Source organism: Glycine soja, chromosome 9, assembly GCF_004193775.1.
Source record: "Glycine soja cultivar W05 chromosome 9, ASM419377v2, whole genome shotgun sequence".
Classification (NCBI taxonomy): Eukaryota; Viridiplantae; Streptophyta; class Magnoliopsida; order Fabales; family Fabaceae; genus Glycine; species Glycine soja.
The window spans coordinates 2,658,175-2,685,177 of NC_041010.1; the positions used below are offsets into that span (position 1 = coordinate 2,658,175).

The window sequence follows — 27,003 nt, forward strand, 5'->3', positions numbered from 1 at the left end:
TCAATCAAATTTTGTCAAAATAATAATAACAATAATCAAATAAAGCAAGTACGGCATTATTTATGTTATTTCCAGTCACAAATTTCAACACTTTGACCCCTTTCAGAGCATAGTGAACTTGAAGTACCCAAAATTCAATGCGTCAATTATCAAAGTTATCTTCTAAGTTTCTGGGTTGACCCTTCAAACGTTGCTTTAGTTGGTCCCCAACTTCAGCTCAATTATCGCATGAAGTTATGCAACTCAACTTGCAACAATGTTTCATATTCAGCAAAAAATATAGAACGAACATCTTTTGTTCTTCGTTTTCTCTTCCCAGCAATAGCACCAACATCATTATCATTAGACAAAGAAGTCCAAAATCCAGAGACAGGATCTGGTCTAAGTTTAAGACGTTTACTTTTATTATTAGAATGTTACAATAAAGTCCAAATTAGTTCTAACGTTTGGAAGAAGCCAAAGCTAAAAAAATATATAGAGCTCATCATTGATCATTAGAAAGTTGTGTGTGGCTTTCCTAATTTTAGATTGCACTTAGTGGAATAATTTTTTAAAACGTGAATCAGATTAATAAGTACTATAGAAAAGCGGCACTTCTAAGTTGCTAATCTATTATTCATTTTCTTGCTCGCAAAAAAAAAAAGGATTTTCTAATATTTTGAGACATGTTTCAAACGTATCTACTATATATCATATTGGTTAACTAAGATTTCATATTTATGTTTTAAACATATCTATCATATATCATATTGGTTAACTAAGATTACATATTTCAACGAGTTTTACATTTTTTTTACTAGTTACAAAACTAATTTGACTATTCCATAAACAATTTTTTTTAATGACTTCTATTATTTTTACCAAAAATTATATAAATAATAAATGAAATCAAAATTACCACCCATCATTGTAATCGTGAAAAGTTGTAGGTCTTGATTTCGTTTATTATTTATATGATTTTTTTATAAAATAGATTTTAAGAAATTTTTTTTATTTGTGTTATCCTCTCACATTTCTTCTTCTTTTAATTGTATTTGTATAAATGTTAGATTATTTATAATTTGGATGAGTTGTTTTTTCCTTTTATTTATAATTGTCGTGTTTGATTTGTATTTTATATAGATTGATTAGTATTTTTTATTATTTTATTATTAATTTCATCTAGAATTTTTGTGATATTATTTGAGATCATTTTCTTAGATGAATAGTTAATCTATTTTTTATTTTTTTTTCTAATAATTTCATTTTTCTTTACCCTATTTTTGTATTAGATATATATTTGTTTGATTTGTTTCAACCAATTTCCACAAGTATAGTTTTAAAGTTATGAATATTTAATTTTTTGGTGAAGTATATATTTAGATATTTCTTTCATTTTATAATCAATATTTCTTTACCAAATTTAATAAAATTAATTACCAAATTTTTTTTATAAAAATATCAATAATTTAGTATTTGGTTATTTTGTTCAAATCATACGCACATTATTTGTCAAAATATGTTCATCCTTATTTTATTTGACGAAGTTGTTTTATTTAATAAAGAATTAAATACATCATATTAGTTATATTTAGTATAAAATTTTCATAATTATAATTAAGTCAATAATATGTATTTTTAAATTATACTTAACTGAAGTTAATATGATTTAATTGACATAATTATATTCAACATCACTAATCTTAACCTTCAACATGCTCATTTATATTTAATTATTAACCACATATTCAAATAAGGTATAAAAAACTCAAACGATGCACCTTAATTGTATTTCAATTTTCATATAGAAATGTTAATAATTTGTTTTAATTTATTAACAAATGATTAGTTTTTAATTTTATAAATCTTAAATATTATCAATTTTTCTTATCAATGATTTTTTTCAACCTAAATATATTCAATATTTATTCTTTAATTTTTTTCAAATCTTAAATGTTACAATAATAATAATACAAAAGCAACGTCTTTTCATAATGTCTAATTATAATACATTTAAAATTTTAACGATTTTAAAGAATAAATATAATATCTTAAATAATAATAAATGCCCATTCAATATCATAAATATAAAATAATAATGGAGTATATAAGAATAGTGTAATTGTTATTATTAATAAATTTTCTTTCTAGATTCACTAAAAATAGAAAAATAATTACTATAAAATAAATAAGATAAAAAAATAGTAACATAAAAAGTAGCATGTAATAATATTTTAAAAATTAGCAACAAGTTTAATTAATATTTTTTATATGCAAATAATCCTTATTGTAATTTAATTATAAGATATAAAATCTAAATCATATAATAATTCTTTAAAAGGTAAATGTATTTAAATTAATGTCAAAGAACAAATAATAATAATAATAATAATAAAATCTTATTGTATGATCGGAATCATACAATTTATGTCATAATGAGGTTAACCAACTAAAAATTTCAACAATATAACATAATTAAAAATATTATCTTTAAGATGAATGAAAAATATCATTTTAAAATAATCATCATTTAAATACATTTTAAGAAATTATACAATTTCAAAAAATATTTAATAAATTTAATTTAGAATATAAATAAGATTAAAATATTTATTATAAACTCACAAAATAAAGTAAACATTAAAATAATATCCACAGTTACAAAAATTAATTCTCAAATTAAAATAATTTTACATTAAAAATTATTATATTTATATTATTTTTTGTATGTATACTTTTGATATAAGTATTGCACCATTATTGAAGAAAGAATAAATCATAATAAATTTAAATAGACTTAATATTTTTAAGACAATATCTATTTAATTAAAATAAAATTAATCATCTAACTCAATCTTACCAAAATTATACTTAATACAGATTTAAATATTTAATTAAAAAACAATGGGGACAGTTTTGGAATCTAATAAAATTTATTTAATTAAACAAATAAATAACCAATATAAATTATATTTTACAATTTAATTAAAACTAATGTGACTCTATATATATATATATATATATAAAAGTAACGTGAGTAGTTGATGGATATTTGAGTTTCTATTTTGACAATTCAAATTACTTTTGATATTCCTATACATGTTTTTTATTTTACAAATTTAAATTAATTTTAATTTTTATGTTAAATAATAAAATTAAATATTATGTTACTACTCATGCACATTTAATGTTTTAAAAAATATCAAATGAAAGAGAAAAATGAAGTTTACAAATAATAAAATATCTTTCAATACTTTAGTGGCTTTTTAGAAATTTAAAAAAGTAATTATAGTAATCACTATGCATAAATAAATTTATTATAACAACTGATATAATTATAATCCTTAAATTGTAAGGTAAATGTTCTTTTTTCCTAGATTGCTTTATTTTTCTATTCTACATTCTATTGTTTTTTTTTTTTTTGAAAACGAACATGAATGCAAAGTTCTCCAATTATAATTAGTTTTTGGATTTTGCACTATTTTCTATTTCATAAAAATCTTTTATGCTAGGTTTTTGCAGTATCTCCCATGGTTCCTCAATTTCTCTCTTGCATTAGCACAAAGTTACAACCTTAGCATAATCTTAGGTCTAAGTAAATAACACACAGTTTTAACCTTAGCATAATCTCAGGTCTGAGTAAATAAATTTCTGATAATTTTGATTGTAAAAAATTTCTTGATTTGTGTTATCTTCTCCCATTTTCTTCCTTTCTTTCTCTTCTTTTAATTGTGTTTGTAAAAAATGTTGCATTACTTACAATTTAGTTGAGTTTCTTTTTTTTTTATTTGTTACAATTGTTAGGTTTGGTTTGTGATTTATAAATTAGTTTAGTTTGTGTTTTATAAACATCAATTTGTGTGCTTTTTATTATTGATTTTATCTATGTTTTGATCATTTTTTTCAAATAATCCCATACAATATTATTTCTATTTCTCATATACAATAAAATGGCTTATATTTTTTCTAAAATTTTGCTCCATTTTAAAAGTATTAGTCATTTATTCAATAGCTAAGCGATCATGATTTTTGTTGGAGGAAGAATTTAAGAATTTCATACTAACAAACATTTTTTGTTACATTTTACTTCTAACAAACATTTATATTTATTTTTTATTAGATATTTGGGACATGATATTTATTTCAACAATTTATATATTTTTACAACTATTTGTAACAACAATAATAGTTTTACAGTAATGTAATCTTACTTTATTAAATTAAATTATTTTCTTAATGTTTTACTTATTGTATATCAAAACAAATAATTCAATACAAAAATTTAAATATTTTTTTTCATTATAAAACTATATTATTTAATACAAAATCAATAAATAATTACACAAACAAACTTGACCCCATGTGCACATGGGTCAAAAACTAGTAATCATAAAAAGAAAAGAAAAGCCCAATTGGCTTGGTATAAAGTTTAAATGCAATTTAAAGTGATCATTTTTTTATTTAGTCTTATTTTATTTCTTTTAAGAAAGTATTAAATATATTGTAAAATATATAATAGACATATTAATATATGATTGATTTAAGTTCAATTTCCTTATGAAATGTCTCGAGTTTGAGCCTTAAAGAAAAAAAAAATATGATTAAAAATAAAGACCTTATTGCCAAAAATGATTAACCAACTTTTTTTATCGAATTTTAATTATCAACTTTTTTATATAATTTAGTAGTCACCAACTTTAGTTATGAATACTCCTCACTAATGTTATGACACTAAAAAAATTAAAATTTGAAATATCTCATTCATAAGTTATCCTATAGCTAATAGTAATATTTTTTTATTTGTAGAAATCATGTACTAAAAAATTTATAATAACTCATTTATCATTCTCAATTAATTGAATTAAACTTCCTTTTAATACTATATACTAGTATTTTTTTTCTCTTGCTTATAATATATTTTTTTTATCTAAACAATACCATATGTATGATGTATCTATAGGTAATATTATATCACGCGCGACGAAATTGTTTATAAACGTGCCCTTATCCTTTCTGACAATTTCCGGGTTCTAACAACAAGATTTTAATGTGGTACATGGCCCAAAGAAACTTTTAGACAAAACAATTGTGGGCTTTCCTATTCCCATCTCTTTTTCCACTTTTACCACACCATAATTTGTTTGGTTTTTATGATTTTCATAATACTCTTGATGAAAACACGATTCCATCCATCAAAATACACAATAGAAGCAAGAGGGACGTAAAAACAAAATACGCAAGAAAAACTTGATTTTGTTTTTTATTTTAATCACCAAAATCATCATGTTTTCATTGTATATTAGATTTGCACCTCTTAACACAATAAAAATGTGTTTTCTTTAATCAAAATATATAATAAAATCATATTTTTGTTATGTATATTTCAAAAATACATAATGAAAATTTTTGTTGTTGTGTATTTTGTAATCATACACAACAAAAACACAATTTAGTTATGTGTTTTTGAATTATTTGTCTGCTTTAAAATTCAATTTATTTTTATTGACTGGAGTTCGTCGTAATGATTAATTGACACTTCAGCGAAGAACATAATGCTTCACTGATACATGAACAATGCATGTGTATGAATCAATGTGATTTAGACCATTGATTTAGTCGGTGCAATTTTGACTGTTTCTTTTACTGATGCACAAGACAAATATTTTAATGATGCACTGACACACATGAACAATATATGCATTGGAATTGGTACAATCTACCTTGTTTTCTAAGCCTAAAGATAGTAAGAAATAGAATTAAAGAAATTGACTTCTGCCTTGTTTTTGGATCATACAATAATTCAATTTTATGAGAGAAAATAGAAATAAGGAAAAACCTTTTTGATTAAACGCTATTAACCCATAAATTTAAGTATAGTGAGAAGTAGCATAAATGAAAATGATTTTTTTTTGTCCTGTTTGCATCACATACCCAATTCGGTTTGCACAAGGGAAAAGGGAAATGATGTTTTAGTTTTGATGTCATAAAATGTTTCAAACTCTAAGTTCAAGTTGAAGCTAGAGTTTAATTTAAAAGTGAAGTGAGTTGTCTTCTTAAGTAAGTATATAGTTGAACAACGATAATATTCTAGCAAGATCAAATTTACCTAAATAGCCTGTTGAACCAAGCCTCCTTGTTAATAAAAATGAAATTTTTAGTGTGTGTTAGGTATTTGAGGCTTGAGGCCTCTCAGGAAAAAAGGTGAGTTTTTACCCAAAATGATTCTTGAAGCCTTAATCCAATAAATAAACATGTTTTTAGATGATAAAGAAAAATTAAAATGAGGTGTTTTGCATAAGACTCGCGACCTTTTTGGAAAAACACTATTTTTATTTTATCAAGTAGACAAGTATTCTTTAAATGGACTTAAATTTTTTATAGGAATAAATTGACTTAAATTAAAAATTGCTAACAATTCATTTGGCTTTAGCTCAATCTAATTTAATAAAAAAAAACTATATGGAGCTTTCTTGTAATTTTTCAATTAGTGTTTAAGTTTTAATAATATGCATATATAAAACTTGTTTTGGGTTCATGATTGAATACATTAACATGTTTTAAATAAATGGGCCCAAAAGACCCAAAGGCAGTTTAAAATAAAATGGACCAGATTAAGAGAACTAATTTTTTTCCTAACCTAATAATTCAGTTTTAAAATAAGATGGAAACTAATTTTGTAAACTTAATTAATTGAGGATTAGCATATAATCCCTTTCCAAGAATAAAATTCTTTATTAGTTAAAATAAAAAAATTAAGTATCCAATTTCCTTGTTAATAATTTGCAAATATTTTTAGACTTACTTGAATTATAAAATTAGATACTTAAATTGCTTTATTTGTAAACATGCATGTATAATACTGTTACATGCACTGTATTATGTTGTAATATTGAGTTCAGTCTCTAAAATAGAAATAAAATTATAGCATGATTTGGAACTTAGGGAGTAAAAGATTCAAAGCAAGCGGAGCGTGCATCGAAAATTTAGGCTTGACTGTGAAAAATGGATGACTCAAGTTTGACTTATTTATTTAAATGAGTCTTACAAAAAAAGTTTAGGCTTGACTTATTTTTTTTTTAAGAAAATCTAAAACTTTAGCTTGTCTTATTTAACTTATTTATAACTTAGTTATTTTTTTATTTTTATAGAAAATTTTCTTAAATAATTTTTTAAATTTATCAATCTAGTATTTAATGAAATATTTAATATTGTATAATAATCTACAAATAGAAATTTGTGCTAAACATGTAGTATGATAATGTGAAATCTATGTAATTATATATGTAGGAATTATGATCTACTATGAGAATGTATTTCTTATGTGAAAATAATTAATTTCAACCGTTAATATAAAATGAAAGGCTTTGATTTAAATACTTTAGGATGTGTGTGTGTGATTTGATTAATTTTTACATGACAAATAATTATACTTTTTTATATAAAAAATTAATAATGTATTATATAAAAATTGATTAATGCCACCATATGATTTCATATTATTTTAAATCATGTAATAATTTCTCTGCAGAAAGAGAGGAATAAAAATAAATATTTTTTAAAAAAAAATGCATGCATGTGATGAGTGATATATATATATATATAACAAAAAAGAAAAAAAATATAAATATATAAAAATAAATATAAAATTATAATAACCCTTTCATAAAATAAAATAGCATTCTCACACATGGGATTGTTGTCGAGAATATTTTTTATCATAACTTAGAACTTAGAACCAAACGCCACTTAATAACAACAACCTGGATACAAAGAAACTCAAACACAGATTTCATTGTCAAAAGCAATACCGGTACATTAATAGCACCCAAATGATGCACATGTACTTCATCATCAATAACTTTCTTTTTAAGTTTTCCTTATAAAGTTAATTTGCAGAGTCCAAAATTTGTTGGCACATTTTGGAAAAGCACACAGCACCTCACAAACTAGGACACCACCCCAAAAAAAAAGCTATGTATTAATTTGTAAGAAGTCTAATACGATTATTTAATCATAACTATAATATAACATTATATTTTATACTATTACTGCAAAAACATTAAAGTGTTATTATTAGTCTAGTTGCTCCTGAAAAGGTCAATGCGGTGTTCTCCAAGCCTCATAGAATAGGTGACTTTCTTGTATTCAGCCCAAGTAAATGGCTTGAAGAGAAGAGAGGGCCTCTCGGGTGTAACCATAACTGGGGGAGCAACAATGCATGCATCAAGTGGTGGACCACCAAAATATGCAACCGACATTCTAGACTTGTGTGAGTTGGTCATGGCCCTGTGTCTCACGCTCACAAATCTCCCATTTGTCATAACCTTCATTTGGAGGACAACAATAATTAATAAAATCAATATCACTTCCATTTCTGTACCATCTCTTGCACACATTATTGAAAGCTAATTCGTCACCAAGCTTAATTGTCCAACCTGGCTTATTTCTCAAATTCTCCTCTATTGATTTTCTTTTCCATTCAATTCTTGATGTGTTTGTACATAACATGTTGGTTTGTCTTTGTAACATGTCATATGTCTATCTATGTTTTTCTTTTTCTTTTTTTTTTTTAAATAAACAAAGTTTGTCTCTAGAAAAAGTGAGATATCCAGATCTTACACCTAAACATGTATTACTTTTTCATATATATTTTTTCTTAAAGACAATCATATATAAAATAAGTTTAAACATTAAATATGAACATTTCTGTAAATTATATTCGAACTTTAGTTCATCACCTTATATGTAGGAATGAATCTAGCTTATGTGCTATAGGGACTATTGTTCCCTCTAAATTTTTAATTTTTCTTGATATAATATACATATAGTTATAATTTGAAAATGTAATTAAAATATAATAATGTATAATATAAATATTGCTCCCACAACTTAACATTTCTACTAATTTCTTCTTTTCACTAGACTCAAACCCATGTTGGTGTGTCATTTACTGTTACATTTTTTTTGTTTGTATACATCTATGCAAAATCTGTATTTCTGTTGGTTCTCAAAAGCCTACCTACCACAACCCCAGTACAATATTTATTTGGTGGTTCTGGATGGATCTTAAGATAGATAAATCTTCTAAGATATATATTGAGTCCGAGAATTGCAGTCACCTTGTAGTGATTGTTATTCTTCCCATGTCATTTCACTTTTCACATCAACTTGAACATTAAGTGCTTGTTTATACGAGTGTTATCAAAATTAATTTGAAATAAAATTGATTTGTAAGTAATATGATTATATATTTTTATTATAAAATTGTTTTACGAGTAAAATTTAATATAAGTTTTTTCCTTTAACGTAAAAATTATTTAAAATTATTTTAATTCCAAATCAAATGTAAAATCAATTTTAAATTTTTTTATAACGTAAAATCAAATTTGAAAAAATATATATAAAATTAATTCTCTATCGTCAAACAGACTCAAGCAAACACAGCCCTAGCCCCCCCTCCCTCCCTTACCCTGATGCACTGTTGTGTTGTGCTCAGAAAATGAAACCAGGTTGTGGGGCTGGAAAAATAAAAAAGAGAAAATGGATGTGAAGGATACATAAGAACATATATATATATATATATATATACCTGTAAGAGATCACCCACATTAACACAGAAAGCTGAGGGGTCAGGGGCAACTGGGTTCCACACACCATCTTGAAGAGAGATTTGGAGGCCACCCACGTCGTTGGATCTGAGGATGGTAAGAATCTGAGGGTCAGAATGCTCCCCAAAGCCAATTACCTTGGTGTGGTTGTGGTTGTCCTTGCAATCTTTGTTGTTAAGTATAATAGGTGGGTAGTGATTGAACCTAAGGACTGAGTCACTATCAACCTCCCTGATCAACCTGCTGAAAAACCATGTATCCGGGACCCCCAGACCCTCTGCCATTAGCTCCAAAATCTCACATGCCAGCTCCCTCACACCCTCTGTGTATGCACTCACACTAGAGCTGTCATGTACAATTACCACTGTCACACACCTCTCAGCCTATAACAGCTATATGTTTTTGCTATTTTTGCATATAATTATAAATGCTATGCTCCCAGAAGCACAAGGATTCACATAATATCATAATAGCAATTAAAGAAGCTTTTACACAAGGAGAATAAATGCAAATATTAGCTTTTACACCAAAAAAAAAAAGAGGCTAGTGAGCATCATCATGCAGATTTAGCTAAGTTGGTTAAACATGTAAATAAGTTATTGTAAGATTGTTGATATCTTTTGAATAAGAAAAAATAAGTTAGTTAGCATGCACAACATGAAATAAGTTATTGTAAGATTGTTGATATCTTTTCTTCTTCTATAATAATCTTATCTTACTTAAACACAATCATCTTTAATATAAATTACATGTGATTTATAAAAGAAGAAAAGAATTATTTTTCCAATTCACATCTAGTTAGTAAGCCCAACATGAAAACTGACATGAAATTAATTCAGTTTAACCGATAACATTAAATTTTAAGACTTGAGTATAATATATTAATTACTTAGAAAAAAAACTTTACAACTTGTATAGCGTAAATTATCTTATCTTGCTATAAAATAATTATCTTTAAAAAGTCTACTTCACTAATCCAAAGCTAGGTAAACAGTGAAGTGAAGATGGCAAGGGTAGAAGTAGCAGAGTAGGTATTAATCTGCACCATGAAGGTCCGCATGGGTCTGGTTGACCGGACACAACACTGACACCATATGCTTTTATATTTAATTTCTGAATTTGATGTTTTGGTAAGAAAAATAATTATTAACGAACTTGTTCATAACAATTTGAGAATTTCATTTTCAACTCATTAAAGTTCACCTTTTGGTTTTGATTTGATTGGACGTTGTAGATTTATTTGAGATACATATGAGTGTCAATCTGAAACCCCAATGTTTTTTTATCCGGCAGAACTTTTTCTGACCTTTCCTATTTGATTTCTTCCTTTTTTCCCAAATTAATCATAACATGAGTAAAATAATCACAACCACGCATCACTGATGATCAGTGTTGACATGACAAAGACAGGAATGTCATTAGAGTAGAAAGAGGTAAAGTGAGTATCTGACATACAATCCCACCTCCTAGGAGTACCAACTCCTTTTCCATAGTCCCATACTCCCATGTGCAACATGAAAGACTTCAAATCTCACGTGCATTCCCAATTATTTTTTTATGAAAAGAAAAAATACAACATAAAATAATGATATAATAAAAATCTAACAGTAAAAATAAATCATAAAAATGTTATAAAAATTATGTAAAAATAATATAAACCTTTTTTTATAATACCTTTGTTTTTCTCCTTCTATGCCTTGCAACTAGCAAGTGAGAGAACGGGAGATAAATAAAAACATTAAATGAGTTTTAGATTTTTTAATTTGATATGAAAAAGTCAACTTTCCATATTTATTTTTATGTGGAAATTAAAGTGGACATTAAAGAAAATTTTGAACTTCCAGAAAAGAAAAAAAAATCTCATTCGCATTATCGTAATCCATATTTATTTTCGGTAATTCAAATTTTTTCTTCTGTTTTCTTTTCCTTTATTTTTCTCATCTAAATCGCTAGTTTCTTTCTTCTTTTTTCCCCCACCTTTATCAAACCAATCATAACATTCTTGAACCAATGGTTTTGTTTAAGTCGCAAGGACCGAATCTTCTCATAGCATTGATCTTCAGACAACGAAGTCATATGTGTTGTCTGTTTTATACAGTACGACACTTCAAAGCATGCCAATAAGTATGGATTTTATTGCATTATGAGTTTCATATTAATTACACATTTTACAATAAGTTTTTCTTTTACAGGGAAGTCATGGTATATTTTATTAAGTAATTTAAATTACTTCAAAAAATTTACTGAGTTACATATATATATATATATATATATATATATATATATATATATATATTTATATATTTATATTCTTAATACAATAAAAGTTTTCTGTTATAATAATTAAAGAGTTATCGTATGTCTATTGACATATTAGACAAGTCCTTTAAAATGTATAAATATATACTCTCTATATATCATTAATTATTATGATAAAATATATTTATTTAATTAAATTATAATTATTAAATGAATTAGAGAATACTTCATACGTTTATTTTCTCTTACCACTTAATTTAATAATATACTTTTTTCATTAAATAATATATGTAATCTAATTAATACAATAGTTTAATGTTTGTACAATAACATTATAAAATCGGCTGACATTATTATCCGATCACAAATTATTGTTTGAACTATTTAAACATAATTATTTTAAAACTTAACAAATTCATTTGTGATTGTATAAATATTACACTGTTAGTATATAATTTTTTTCTCTTAATACAATCCCTCTTTCTTTTCATTTTTTTTTTTTTGCTTATTTTCATAAAAAAAACCAATCTTTTTATAACAGAGAAAATTAACAACCTAAAAATACTTGTGTTAAGAAAAAATAATGAAGTAAAAAAATAACTTTTTAATCATAACAAATTACATTCACACCTCCTAAACTTTATTTTTTGAATTGCACACAATACTACTCTTTTTTTCCTATTCCAATATAACCTCTTTAATGTTAAGAAATATGATACTGATACCCCTTATATGTTACAGTGCTAATCCCCTTAATCTTAGAAAATTTTATACTGATATGTTACGGTGCTAAACCCCTTAATGTTAGAAAATATTATAATAATACTCCTAGAAGAGATGTTGTTATTAACTTTAAAGAAGTACTACGTGTATTCTAAAAAATCTCATGAGATGTTAATTTAATTTACTCATTTAATTAATATTAATATATTTTAAATTATTTATTCATTTTTTATTGTCCTATTCACTTTTGTCCAAATAAGTAGAAAGGAATTCCTCTAGCTCTTTTTATCTTATTTCTATATATTCATCCAAACAAAACAAGATTTTTGCATAAAACAATCTTTATTAGCTTATGGTCTCACTACACCCCACTTCATTTGTTATTTGGAAAAATCACATTCACACCTATTTATTGATAACTTGCTGTTGGTTTGTGAATGATTAATCTTTGCTAAAAACTTATCTGACATCTTTTAGTAAAATATGTCTTTTTAATCGCATGTTTTTATCTACAAAGTTAAAATTTTAAATCTTACTTAAAAAAAAATCAAAACACACTTCCACTCAAGCCAACTTGTTGGTCACACCAATTTAACGTTTAATGAAATTCTATTCAATGTTTTTTATTTTACCAAAATATTTTCAACTTATAATTTAACACAATGTCGTATATTTTTCATTCTTAACATAGCTCTCTTTTAATTATTTATGCAGTTATATATATATATATATATATATATATATATATATATATATTCAAAAAGTTAAAATAATGTAAAAAAAAAATAAAAATTTCATCGATCCATACCATTTTTCAGTTAGAGTTCGAAATAGAGCGAGGGACAAGCTCAAATTGTATAATTTCTCTTGTAGCATAATGCAGATGCAAGGACCACTAGCAACGTGCTGGTCTATAAAGAATGGTTGGCACAGTGCCATCACTCACAGAGGGAATAACGTTGAAACCATATTCTCTCTCCGTTCTTTGTTGGTCAGATACAACTCATAGGGAGGTACGTAATTTCAAGCCAGGAAAATAATAAATCGTACACTTCATTTTGCATGGAAAGAATAAAGAGATAAATAAATAAATAATAGTTATAAAAATAATAAATGCAATGAGTTATGTAATAAAAAGTAAAAAAATATGTCACTGAATCTTTAAATCAGGAGTTATAAGTAATGAGGTGGTCACTACTTAAGCTGGCTAGAACTTACTAGCTAGCCTGGTCTATATATCAACAACAAATATCCTACGAATAAGAATTTATATGGTCACTCTGGTGCTTCCCGTGCAATTTTTTCATACTTCTTGTGTGATATTAATTTTATATTATTGTCTAAATTACTTTAATGTTGTTATAATTAAGGTGAAATACATATATATTTCAGAATACGATATATTTTTTTACTTCCTAAAGCATCTTGCATGTTTATACATGAATAATGATCATATGCAAAAAAATATTTATAAAAATAAACTAGAATTTAATAATTTGTAATAAAATATTAAAGTATTATATCATTGTTTAATACATAAAATGCTACCCCACTTGTAAAAAAATATTTATAATATTGTTGTTGTTGTTGCTGAATAATGGTAATTACATATAAATCTCCCTTGGCAAATAATTCCAATCCAAAAATGGGGGACAGAAAAATTTAGTGCGTGAAATGTAAAGTAACCTAGGCGAAATCATAGCCCCACATCTTATTTTATTGCGAGGATTATGTAAAGAAAGACGTGTGTATCCATCGTTAATTATTCGTATCCTACTTATTCATGAGTCACCACCTTGTCATCCCCCAACTGTTACTTTTCTTATGCAGCAGTTCTTGTCCATCGTTTGGCCACACCATCACAAAAAGTGCCATGTAGCCAAAAAAATAAAACAAAAACCCAACACCACATCTACTCCCTCTTTATCACAATTCTTTTAAGGTTGAGAATTCGTCTCTTGAATTGAAGGAGAGGTGATGATATAGCAAATCAAACATGCAACAAAATCTATTTGAATATTTTTTTTCTATAAATAATTTACATAAGAAGATAAAGAGAATTGATTTTATTTCATAAATTAAAATTAACCCATAGCTTAACAGTCTCTAAAAATTAAGATATATAAGTTGTTTTATTTTATATTTATAGAAAGTTTATAACAAGTATCATTTCTATCAAGTCAGTTAAATCCTTAATATTTAATTCTCTTGCAAGAGTTTATGTCTATAGAGAAGATTAAAAAATGTAAAAAGTATTGGACAATGACAGGAATGTACGTAGAAAATGAGTGCACGTACCTGAATTTTGATGGCATATTGGAGATGTTTTTGAAGTGAGAAATAGAGGGAGGAGTAGCACTGAGGAGAAGGTACTCGACCTCTCCCATGTCTCCATTGAAGCCTATGTTCTTGCAGCCATAGAGGGCAAGTTGTTTCTTTTGAGCCATTGGTTTGGCAAAGAAATCAAAAGCTGTTTCTTCCATTTCAGCTATGGTGTCACGAGGAATGCCATGGTTAATCACGTTGAAGAAACCATATTCCTCACACGCCTTCACAATGAGTTTTGTCACCATTGATCTTTCCGCGGTTAGGTCTACCACGGGAAGGTCAATGGGTAAAATCTTTTCGCTTCGAGTGGAAATTGGGAAAGGTGCTACCATATCTGCTTCTATAGGGAAATACAAAAGAGTGAATGAATAGAGCACAAGGAGTTGAAAGAAGACAATTAAGGTGGTTATTGAGTTGGTAAATGGTGGGTTATTGTATGAGAAAGGAGGTAGAGAGAATGAGAAAGATGATGAAGGGAAGGAAGGTGGGGAATTCTAACAACTATATGGGGGTATTTATAAGGAAGAAAAAGTATCATGTGAAAGATGAGCGTGTGAGAGAAGTGCATTTTAGTTGTATAAATAGTAAAACGAAATTAAAATTAATCTTTATTAATTATCTATATAATTATATTGTTTTATTAGATATGCACCCTTATAAATTAAGAAACAATAGAGTTATAATTTTATGAACATGCAGTTGAACACTTTTTATAATTTATATTTTTATCTTAACTTTTATTACGTTTCTTATTTTATTTTTTTAATTGTAAAAAAAATGGAGAAATGTTTTTTTTTTTCAAAACATGAGAGAGAATCTACATGAAAGAAGAGATTAGGATTAAAATATAAAATACAGTGATAAGGATGTTATTATTATAATTAACAATAATATCATTATATTAAAAAACCTTTATTCTTGTTTATAGTTTTTTAATAAAAAAATAAAGCTTCACAAAATTATCTAAAATATAATATTTTTAAGAGTGAATTCAATTTTCATTTATTTTGGTGCTACAACATTAGTTTACTAAAAGAATGTTATTAATTTTTTTCTTAAAATGTGTATTTGAAAGAAATAGTCTTTTTTTAAAAAAATTCCAAAGAGGTTTTTTTTAACAGGTTAATCTTTAATTTACAAGTTTAGAATGATTTAAATATTTAAGAAAGTAGTTTATTAATAAAATATATAAGAAATTAGTTGAATAATAAAATATTTTTTAAAAAATAATTGTTTGAAGAATTAATTTAATGAATTTTCTTAAAACTTCAATATCATTACATACAGGATAGAGGTTGGTAAACGGGCCCAGGTCCATGAACTGGCCTGTAGGGCCTGCGGTCCGCGCAGGTTACAAATCAATTTTTTTAAACGGTCCATGGTTATGTCATATTTTTTGGTCCGTCTTGCTTAATCCGTGGACTATGCGGGTTTGGCCCGCGGGGTCCGCGGGTTGCCCGCATTAGGTTTGATTTGTGTGACCCACCTTGATCCAATTATATTAAGTTTGATTTTCTTTTTTTCACTTTAAACTTTTCTTTTAAAATAATAGATCCAAATCGATCAAAATATTTAGAGTTGTTTGGTTTGACTTTAAATACAGCTTATATTGAGACTTCAAGTGTTGAAACTTGCAAGTGTTGAGTATGCCAGTGTTACTTTCGGCTAGGTACATTGTTGTTGTTTGTTTCACCTTTTTTTCATATTTATTTTTTCTGTCATGTTTATAATATTAATGGATCATATTATTTTTATTTATGTTAGCAAATTAGGTTGCAGCAAAATTTATTGTAAGAAATTAGTTTATAGAAAATAGTTGTGATTCAAACTATTATAATAAATCTGGTTAAAGAATATTTTGTTTTAATTTATATTAGTCTATTTTAAAATATTATGTTGATGATATTAAATGAATCAATTTTACTACTTCCAGACATTTAATAATATTGTATTAATTGTATCTAATATTTGGATGAATTATGTCCTAAATTTAACCAAAATCGACCAAAATTGGCCCATAAACACCCCTAACGTAAGTTGTTAATTACCATGTATTTACTATGACAAACACCTTTACAAACATTGTTGCAATAAAATTCATTTAAAAAATATAAAGCATATGAATTGTCGTCCTATATTAATAACATTAATAAAACTAATTTATTTCCATCAAAATTTCAAGAATTATTTGATAAAAAATGTAAATTTATGAAAATTATGTTCGATACTTTTTCAAGAATTAAATGATTAAAAAATTAAACTTAATTAATTATAATATATGTATTTTCTCAATAAACTTTATAACTCTATTAAAATTATTTAATTATTGACAAATTATTCTAGTAAAATATTTTTAAATCATCTTGTTTTGTTTTTTTTATAGAACCATCTTGTTACTTGCTACTAGAAATTAAATATTAACGTGACATTTTATTGCAGTGTGCCACATTACTACCGCCCTATCACGTCAACATTTCGATTAATTAAATATCATAAGTTAAGTTTATAAGTAAATTAAAATTGCACAATAAAAAAAAATGTAAGGGAATCAAATTTAGGGAGAAAAATGGAGGGTCAAATTGATGAAATGAAGTGAATACAATATAAAATAACAAGTGTTTTAAGATGTGAATATATAATTCTTCTAGATATCGCTCCCATTGACACATTTCTTCCGTTGATGCGAATTCATTTTATTTTGTGCCTACAAAGTATAGGGCTACTTTATCCCACCACAACTTAAATAGTCGAGTTGCCGTTCCCACAAGTTTGACATTTGAGGTCCAAGTTTTGGTGGTTATTGCCACCCATATACACCAAGGCCAGTATTACAATCCCACACGTCCCTCTCAAACAGTAGTGAGTACTCACATCTCTTTAAAGTACCATTTCAAAATTGAAATCCACACACCTCCATCCCCCAGCTGAAAAAACCCTTCAAGTGTTGGTTACACTTCATTTTCTTCCTTACCCATTTTGTGCCAAAATATGCTAAAGCATTTGCATCTTTGCATATGCTATCTTAGCATTCATGCATGCATAATGCAATTGTTATTGCTTTCCTAGCTCTTCGAATATATATATATAGCTTAATTTCATGCAATTACCGTGTGAGTGTAATGTAAGTACTAGGTGGTGATAGTGATCGATTATGTGCAGCGTGCAAGTTGTATAGGCCCCATTTTCCGAAAAAGTTACACTATTGATGAATTGTCATTCCAGCAAAGCTCCTATTTTGTTCAGGCATTCGCCTTTTGTTTGACGTCAATGTATCGGCTTTCTTTATGATTAGTATAGGTAGTTATTTATTTATTTGAATTTTCAAATTTTTATTTTTATGAATTTTATTATTAATTATTATTATTAAGAAATACATAGTACACACGGCTATTGAATTTAGATAAGTTACAGAATCAATACACCAATCATAAAAAGAGCATTGAGCTCTACTAGTTTTGGCCTTAAACTATGTCCATGTTGGGATGTAAAGGGGTCGGTTATTGAATTTAGTTAAATTCATCATTTAACCCAATCAAATTTAAATGGGTTGGTTTCAGTAAGTTTTTTAAGAAAAAATGAAATTTTACTCAAATCAATTCATTTGAAAACAGATTGAGTTGAGTTGGATCAACGGATCAAAATATTTAATTTTGTTTGTTTCTTTTTTAAAATGTAATATTTTTTATAAGTTATATTTTTTATTAAATGAATTAGACACAACTGTTTCTTGTTATAATTTTTATTAAAAGGAAAATTTTATGATATTGTCACACTCCACTCTATTTCACTAACTCTTATTTATTTATCTATCCATGGAGAATAGGAAATTAAATATATCATATTCAAGAAAAAGAGTTTCAATAAACATAGTGAGAATGAGTTTTAAACACTTTTTCTATTAAAATCAATGAGGCATTACAAGACTTACTCTTTGTAAATAGATTCGAAATATTTTTAGAAGTCCATATGAAGTGACATTAATCAATAAAATCCTCATCGCTTTGATCCTGGAGGTTTAGGATGCGTTGATGCTTACTCGAATTAGGTTGATAAATCTATGCAATCAATAGTCAATAGTATTTGATTTTTTAAAATTTTAATAATAATAATAATAATAATTTAATACAAATGAACGGATCGGCAGACTGGGTCAACGGGTTAGTGAATTTAAATATTAAAACACGTGACTCAACTCAAAACTCAACAGACTAGATTGATTTGATTCGGATATGACCCAAACATAAAAATTACACAATCCAAACTATTTGAGTTGGTTTGAGTTAATTTAAGTTTGTAGATGACCTGCACCCACTTACACCCTTATGTCCATGATTATCTAATTAAGTTTACTCAAGTTCAAACACTATATTAAACGTTTGAAGTCAGTAGGGACATCCTGAAACAATTTTATTATGCATAATGCAAGTAAACCATACCACAACATGCCAAAAAAAGATAGCGAACATATATAATGCAATTTTTTTGTTTTTAAAAGAGAACTATATTAATTAGATGTAATGAGGAGAAACATAGATAGGTAAGTAAGATCACAACAACAAAAAAACAGAAGCCATTGAAAAATTGCATTCTGAATTTGGTTTGCCACTACCAGACACGATAGAAAAAGGTGAAGAGTATCTTTGTAAAAGGAGAAACAAAATAAACTCCACCGAGAACAATTCATACAAATTAACTCAAGTTAGGACACTACTCAAAATAATTCACCAAGTTCTAGTTTACTAAAATTTTCCTTCTAACACACAAGTAGGTAATATAAACCAACTTCTTTTTTTGAAGTGTGTTAGAAAGCTATAATATGCTTGTTTGATACCAGTCAATGACCTCAATGCGCAATGGGAAAATTTGTATGTTTAAAAAAGAATCATTTTGATAGGTCTTGGAAGAAAATTTTCTCTTATAACTTTATTTCTTATTTTTCCAGGAAGAACGAATCCAACAATGAGCTTTAGTTTTGGCCTCCGGTTTTGCTGATCAAGATTTGTATGTTTCAAAACTTTTTAGGTTTTTCCTATTTACACTCCTCATATTTGCTAAAATCCATATTCCATTTATGCTTTCCATTGAATTGGGAAAAATTAGAAATAGTTTTATAATAATAATATTTAACAGTCAAAGAAGTAAACTTAGTTAAAAGAATATGATTGAAAATTCTATATAATGATCATAATTCTAAGATTATTTCTTTATAAATAACCATTTAATATAAAATAATACTAAGAACACCATGTGCTGAGCCCAGCTTACTTTGAACTGCTTTCTTTGATTAACACCACTGAATACAATAATGTGAGGCAAATTAATTGACCTCTTATTTATATTTACCGCTTACATTTTCCCTTCATCCATCAATGCGAGACTTTTTTTTTTAATTCATTCTTTTATATTAATTGGAAGGACATGATAAATAGCATTACCAATATATACTAGACAAATTTTGCATGGGAGTATTTAATATAACTGGCTTTGCATTTGTGTATATATTCAGTAGAAAATCCTATGCTTCAGTACTGCCAAACGTTTTTCTTCACCAAGAAAATTAGACAAAAAAGGGATAATGAGCATTAACTGGAGAGAAGCTTCTTCCATATCGACATATCGTCCTCCATACAAAGATCAGCTTTCACTATTTGGTGGTCTAACTTGGAATCATATGTTCTATATATCATCGTTTATTTTAAGATGTTAGTGTCACATTACTGTTTCAAAGCTTTATGGTTCTTTTTTAAAAAATATATTTATTTATCTATAGTTTTTCTTTAATTTGGTCTACATATATTGAGTTGACTTCTATTACAAGTACTTTTTCAGCTAGGATGGCTCAAGAACTTGAAAGGCTTAAAATAAATTTAAGAATGATATCTTTTATATACTCATAAAATAGTTTATTAAAATTATCATTGTTTTATTTAAAATTAATTTTTTGAATTTTTTGTGATACAAAATTATTGATTAAATTGTCATAATTAATTTCATTTTTCAGACTTTTTGTGATACAAAATTATTGATTAAAGAGAATAAAAATAAAAGAAAAATTTTTGGACTTTTTTAGCTATTAATTATTAAATTTCTTTTTTTTAAACAAAGTTATAATATTAGTGAAGAGTTGTTGCTCATTAATTATTACTTACGATACTAATAAAAAAATTAACAGTTACTTATAATATTTAATTAAAATTTATTTTTAAATATAATTTTATAATAATTTTTTAAAAGTATATTAGTAATAAAAAAAATTTGGGGTCTTTTTTTTTTTGTCTAAAACCCTTATTTAGACTGCTTGGACCTTAAGCCGGTCATGCTGTGAGCTTCTCCAACCTCCATGCTGGGTCCTCCAGCTCCTCGGTGATGGATTGGTTACTAGCTATATATGGTGTGGAGTACATGAGATTGAATTATTATATCATGCAATAATTGATGACAATCGATCAAAAGCGACCGTGCCTTTGTATATTGTAAAGTTTAATGAGTTTAGCAATTAGAAAGTTATTAAAATATAAACATCTGTGTGTAAGTCTATTTCACAAACACCTGCAGTTTACCGTCAAGTCATTTAATTAGTTATTAATAAATACACCTTTAGGACATGGTTGAAGAATCAAGATATAGAAATATTTTATTAAAAGAATTGTAATATTGTATTGAAAATAACAAGAAAAATTGCAGTATCACACTTTTTCTTAGAAAAAATAATTCTTTAATCAATACGTCCTTACTGATCATTAGCATTTTCCTAACTATTATAGTACTTAATAATATATTAATGGACAATTCTTTTAATATAAAATATTGATGCATTATATCTTTTATCAATAAAAAAATATTGATGTATTATATCAAATGTTATTCTAGTATTGGTGTAGATTTATAATGTTTATATATACTAACAATTTAATTTCTATAAAGCAAAAGATATATATTAATCAAAACAACCGAATCGACTTAAAGAAAAAATATATAACTCAAACTTATATTTTAGGTCCACCAATAAAAATAAATTTGTTATTGGTATTAATAAAATAAAAAAGATCACCTATGTTGACAAAAATATGACATTTTTTAAAAAAAAAGTCCAACATATACCTCTTTCTTTTAAATTACACAAATTTTCTTTAAATTTATTTTAAGTTCCTCACACAATTGAACCGATCCTCCAAAACAACATAATGTTTGACAGATTTTTTTTGGTGAGACGAAAGAAAAGGAAAGACTAAGATTACATCGGAAGAAAAATTGTGCCTTATAACACCAACAACTAGCCCTATGTCTAATCCTTGAGCGGTGAGAGTTTCAAAAAGGTTGAAGTTGTCTTCGTGTGATGTTCCCATTTTAGCTAAGTAATCAATTCAATGATATGATTGCCTTCTCTAAGAGTATATGTATTGTTCAAGTCGAACAGTCCATATCCATATTCCTTAGCCATGACAGATTGGATAATAAATGCATATTAGGCGCTGTGGGTGCATGCAAGATCAAATGGATGCATGCAATCCCAAGTCCTACGTTAGCTTAAATCTATGCATAATATACATGAATGAAGTAACAATTTTGAACCCTTTTAATTCTCTTCAACATAATCAAGTTTAACTAGTTCTACACTCAAGTTCGATGGTTCCAAATACCATCCATTAACAATAGACACCACAAATAACCAGCAAAAACACCACCTTGACACCCTAGGAGCCTCAAGTCTGAACCCACCCTAATTCAATGCACTTTATAACCAGCAAACATACACGAGCTGTTATGGAGACAGTAACACTACGCAAGCTCCACCAGAAGCAAGACCCAGAAGAAGAATATTGTTAACTAACTCGAGCTGTAGGGCCCACCACTACTGCACCACTATAGCCTTGTCTGCCATTGCTTGTGCGTTTTCAATTCTGCTAGGATATGTTAGAACAGAATTACCAATTCTGTTATTTTAATTATCAGTATAAATATAGCAGCAGTGTAATAAGGCAGATATATATGAATGAAAATTTCCTTGAGTTTTCCCTTCTTGTCTCTGGAAGTACTGGCCTTCGAAACCAACTTCTTTTTCATCGTGTAACACGAGCATTCAAATTCTGGCAAAATCTATGTATACCTGAGTTTAACTAGCAGAAGATGGCCAAAAATTTTAATATTCAATCAAGATATTTTACACAAAATTTGACGAATTAATTCAAAAGGGCTATAATCAAATTTCTGCATAACTAATTGACAAAAATAAATTGAGCTATCAGCTCGCGGCTTTTGACACTTTCGTCACTTTTCATACAAGACATTTCGTGTTAAATAAAATTTCTGATTAATTAGTTATCTAAAATGCAGCTATTTACCATATTTTTTCTTCACCAGTAAACGCAAGATGGAGTATCACGAAAGTCTAAGAATAATGTAACCTTGATCAATTGAAATAAGTTACATTAAAATCAGGATGACATAACTAACATAAAGTATATAAAAAATTGTGCATATAAATGTAAGTTTGTGCACATCAGCCTTCATAAAACTATTTTTTGAATGCAGATAACACGTTGATCAGATTGAAAAGGTACTGAAGTAATATAAGTGTACATAACTGATCCAGGCACTATGTATCGAACAACAATAAATAGTTTCTTAATATTCATGGGTGAATAATGTTGCTGTCACCATCAATTAAATTAAATAGGGTATACTCTTCCACAAAACTCATCTATTATTGATATTCTGATAGACAATGTATACAAAATACGCCCAGGTAATCTGATGAATGACCTTCACATACAGTATGGTGGTTAGGTGAGCCAACTTTTTGTTGGTGATTGGTGAACGACGTACCCGAGAATCTAAGAGTCAAATAAATTAAATTAATATATTAATTTCATTATTCAATGTCAGTCGAAAGCTTTTATATTTCCTTTCATAGAAACCGTGTATTGTCATGAAATTCGCATTGGTAAAAGGTGACAAGGATGGCAATATATATTGTTTCAGTATTAAAATTTGACATTGAGAGGGATGGCACACTACCTAGCCAGCTGTTGATCATATAAAACTTTTTTTTTTATCTTAATCTTCCAATTCACCAAGGAAAAGAAACCTTAATTGATTGAGATTCCAGTTAAAAGATAAGTAAAGTTTAAACAAAAATTATTTCGCCTAGAATACTTAATTTGTACATGAACAATTTAACCTTAACTTCAACGTATTAATCACTTATATTCAATGACTTATTTATATAAACTTGTTTTTATGTTGGCCCTTCTAAATTTTTAATGTATGAAAAAAACTGCACATCCAAATAAAACCCCACATGCTTGTATATGCTGATTTTGATGAGAAAACATTAGAAAATAAGAAATCAAACTCTGTCCTATCACCTATATACTATTTCTTTTTAAATTTGTAGTATAAATACAATAATGGATAGAGGATGAGCTCATATATATGGACATACATTGACTATATGGTAATTGTTCTGTGAAATCTGAATTTCAAGTAGCATGTAACAGGTGTAATGGGATGGTATCAACGAGCAGAATACAAGGTTCGTTCTGGAAAAATTTGTGGAATATCTCCCTTGCATCTCAACCAAAATGTATAAGAACTTCAAAAATATTCTGCCAGCTTAAAGAGGAGAAACTAGAAAGGTGGATGTATGAGCTATATGCCCTGTTTGTCGTGGAGAGAAGGAGACAATTGAACATGCTTTGCTCACTTGCAATGAACCAAGTCGTGTATGCAAGGTTTGGATCAGTTTTGGCAATTGGTGCACGTTATTTGAATAGAACAAGTTTTGCAAAATGGTTTAGTAGGGGAAGGATGGAATCAACTTTATGATAAATTTGATGATTGTTATGTTTTGAGTGATGAGTTTTCAGTATACATATCTCACTCACTTTTACTAGAAGAATCGACAATAGAGTAGCTAATGAATTAGCTCATAGCTGGATTGAATTTTCTTTTTCATGAAAAATATTGGATCGAACAAATTTCTTAACAAGTAGAACATATCTTTTATATATTTGCTTATGTATCTTCTTCTGATGAATAAAATCTAGCTTTTCACGTTTAAGAAAAAAAGTATAAATACAATGAGCATAAAAGGACCCATTAATAATTTTGACTTTGGCCAACCCTTCCCCTTTTATGTCCGCAACACAACTTTTCTTTTAAATAAAATATCAACTGCGTGGTTGACAGTTGGGGACCCCCTTTTTTATTTTTGGAAAGAATATTGTACAAATTTAATTTGCAAAACCCTTTTATGTACATGCTTTGGACCCATACATAGATTCAAGCATGACTTATAAGAATTTGAACCGCAAATTTAATCGACTGGCGAGAATTCAAAATTGCGATGATAAATAGCCCGATCTCGAATAGTAGCGATCAAATATGATTTTCTTTTTAAAGACAAATAGGAATTAATATCTAGATAAAACTTATAAAAAAAATTTCAAGTATTTTTATATTATTTATTAATTGAAACTAAACGTTTGCCTCAATATGTTATTTTTTTTAATGTGAATTTTTATTATATAAATTATTGAAATGAAGTTCTAATTTGATAGAAGAAAAAGCTACATTTATATTTTGTCCATAGTATGCTAAACTATGCACAACCTAAACAAAAAAAAGGACATTTTTAAATCATTAATTTTATGATAATTGTTAACAAGTTTTAAAAAAAATCATTAAAAAAATATAGTAAGTTAATATTATCGATAGATACTTATACGGAATATCAATAAAAAAATATTTATAAAGTCATTAACTATTATCCTTATACCAATAATAATTAATAAAATTACAAAAAAAATGCTGCAATTTATTATGTTATAAAAAAAAAACCATCTTAATGCTTATATTAAAAAGACAACCTCACCCTCACTATCAGATATTAATGTGTAAATCTTTTTCTAATCATTATGTCAAGTAATACAGTATTGAACAAAGTGTCAGTATTAAGTCAATTATGTATTATCAAAATCGACTATTTGAGTGATTAAAAAATGGATAGCAAGTTATCAAAATAAGAGAAACAAAGTATTGTTTTATTTTATAATATTATATTATTCATTTCGTAGTAGCAAATATGTTTACTTTCAGTTCCCCACACATTTAAGTTATATATAACATATTTTCATATGTAAATTAAATCAGTGAAGTGTTTGAATGGTTCTTATGCATAGTGTTAAATCATTTTTTTGTAAAATACAGATTGCCTTAAAATTCTAAACTAACGGTTCTGCTGCTTTTGATCATGATATTTAAATCCGTCGCAGTTGGTCTCACAGGCAGCCCACATCTCCGTCCACAAATAATACCTCAGCTAAATGATATTGATCAACAATAAGAGTTAGAGCAGTACTCTCAAATAGAAATAACATCAAAGAATAACTTCCATAGTTTGGGCCTAATATGTATTTAGAATAACTACGTTTTATACTTCAATCCTGTTTGGAAGATGATTTTGTTTAAAGTACAATCAAACACTAAATATAAACATTTTTTGTATTGATAATTCAAACATTGATTTATCACGTTGTGAAGAACTAATCTATTCCACTGAACACAAACCTTGTTTTGAACTTAACAATTTATACTCAAGTTTATTTTTTGGAAGAAATTTGGATTAAAACATGCAACAGCAAGCATGTGCCTATTCATCAAGTTAGCAATGGGGCAACTAGACTTGCAGATGATCTTCAAATATGGATTACCCAACCATATCGCAGACACTTTAATCCGAAAGATAATTTTACATTCCAGATTAGGTGCAGGAAGTAATTATGGAATACATGAAGCAACTGCCGATCAATACTTAGTTACAGAACTAACTAGATCCTTAGTGACAGAACTAACTAAACGATTAATGAACCCTTACAAACCACTAGTGAGGAGTCACTTATGAGGAGTTCACGAGCCACCCAGTATAATGGTGTTTCTAGATCATTCTTGCAAAGTTAGCTAAGGTGATACAACTAAAGAACAATTAAAGAGGACACACATAATAAAAAAAGCATGACCAACACTGGTCACACAATGCAGAACTCACTAAATTCGTGAGTTCACACCAAACATTAGGAGTTTCCAAAGTGTATTATTCTCTAGA

At 27.0% G+C, this 27,003-nt stretch overlaps 1 protein-coding gene across 1 annotated transcript; it reads right to left on the reverse strand.

Annotated features, from left to right (window-relative positions):
• Positions 1-7,931: 7,931 nt before the first annotated feature.
• On the reverse strand, positions 7,932-15,377 carry LOC114367618 (gibberellin 2-beta-dioxygenase 2-like). Its single transcript, XM_028324803.1, has 3 exons — positions 14,868-15,377; positions 9,569-9,932; positions 7,932-8,303 (listed from the first exon to the last, which is right to left on the reverse strand). The coding sequence occupies exons 1-3, from the start codon at positions 15,227-15,229 to the stop codon at positions 8,058-8,060; spliced, it is 972 nt and encodes a 323-aa protein (XP_028180604.1). The 5' UTR covers positions 15,230-15,377; the 3' UTR covers positions 7,932-8,057.
• Positions 15,378-27,003: the final 11,626 nt, after the last annotated feature.

Bases quoted from the DNA above. Each gene is read 5' to 3' on its own strand.
- LOC114367618 (XM_028324803.1), bottom strand. From the start codon at position 15,229: ATGGTAGCACCTTTCCCAATTTCCACTCGAAGCGAAAAGATTTTACCC. The intron at 9,933-14,867 runs GTACGTGCACTC...TGTACATGACAG, and splicing joins AATATGCCATCAAAATTCAG to CTCTAGTGTGAGTGCATACA. The intron at 8,304-9,568 runs GTATATATATAT...CTCCAAATGAAG, and splicing joins ATGTGGGTGATCTCTTACAG to GTTATGACAAATGGGAGATT.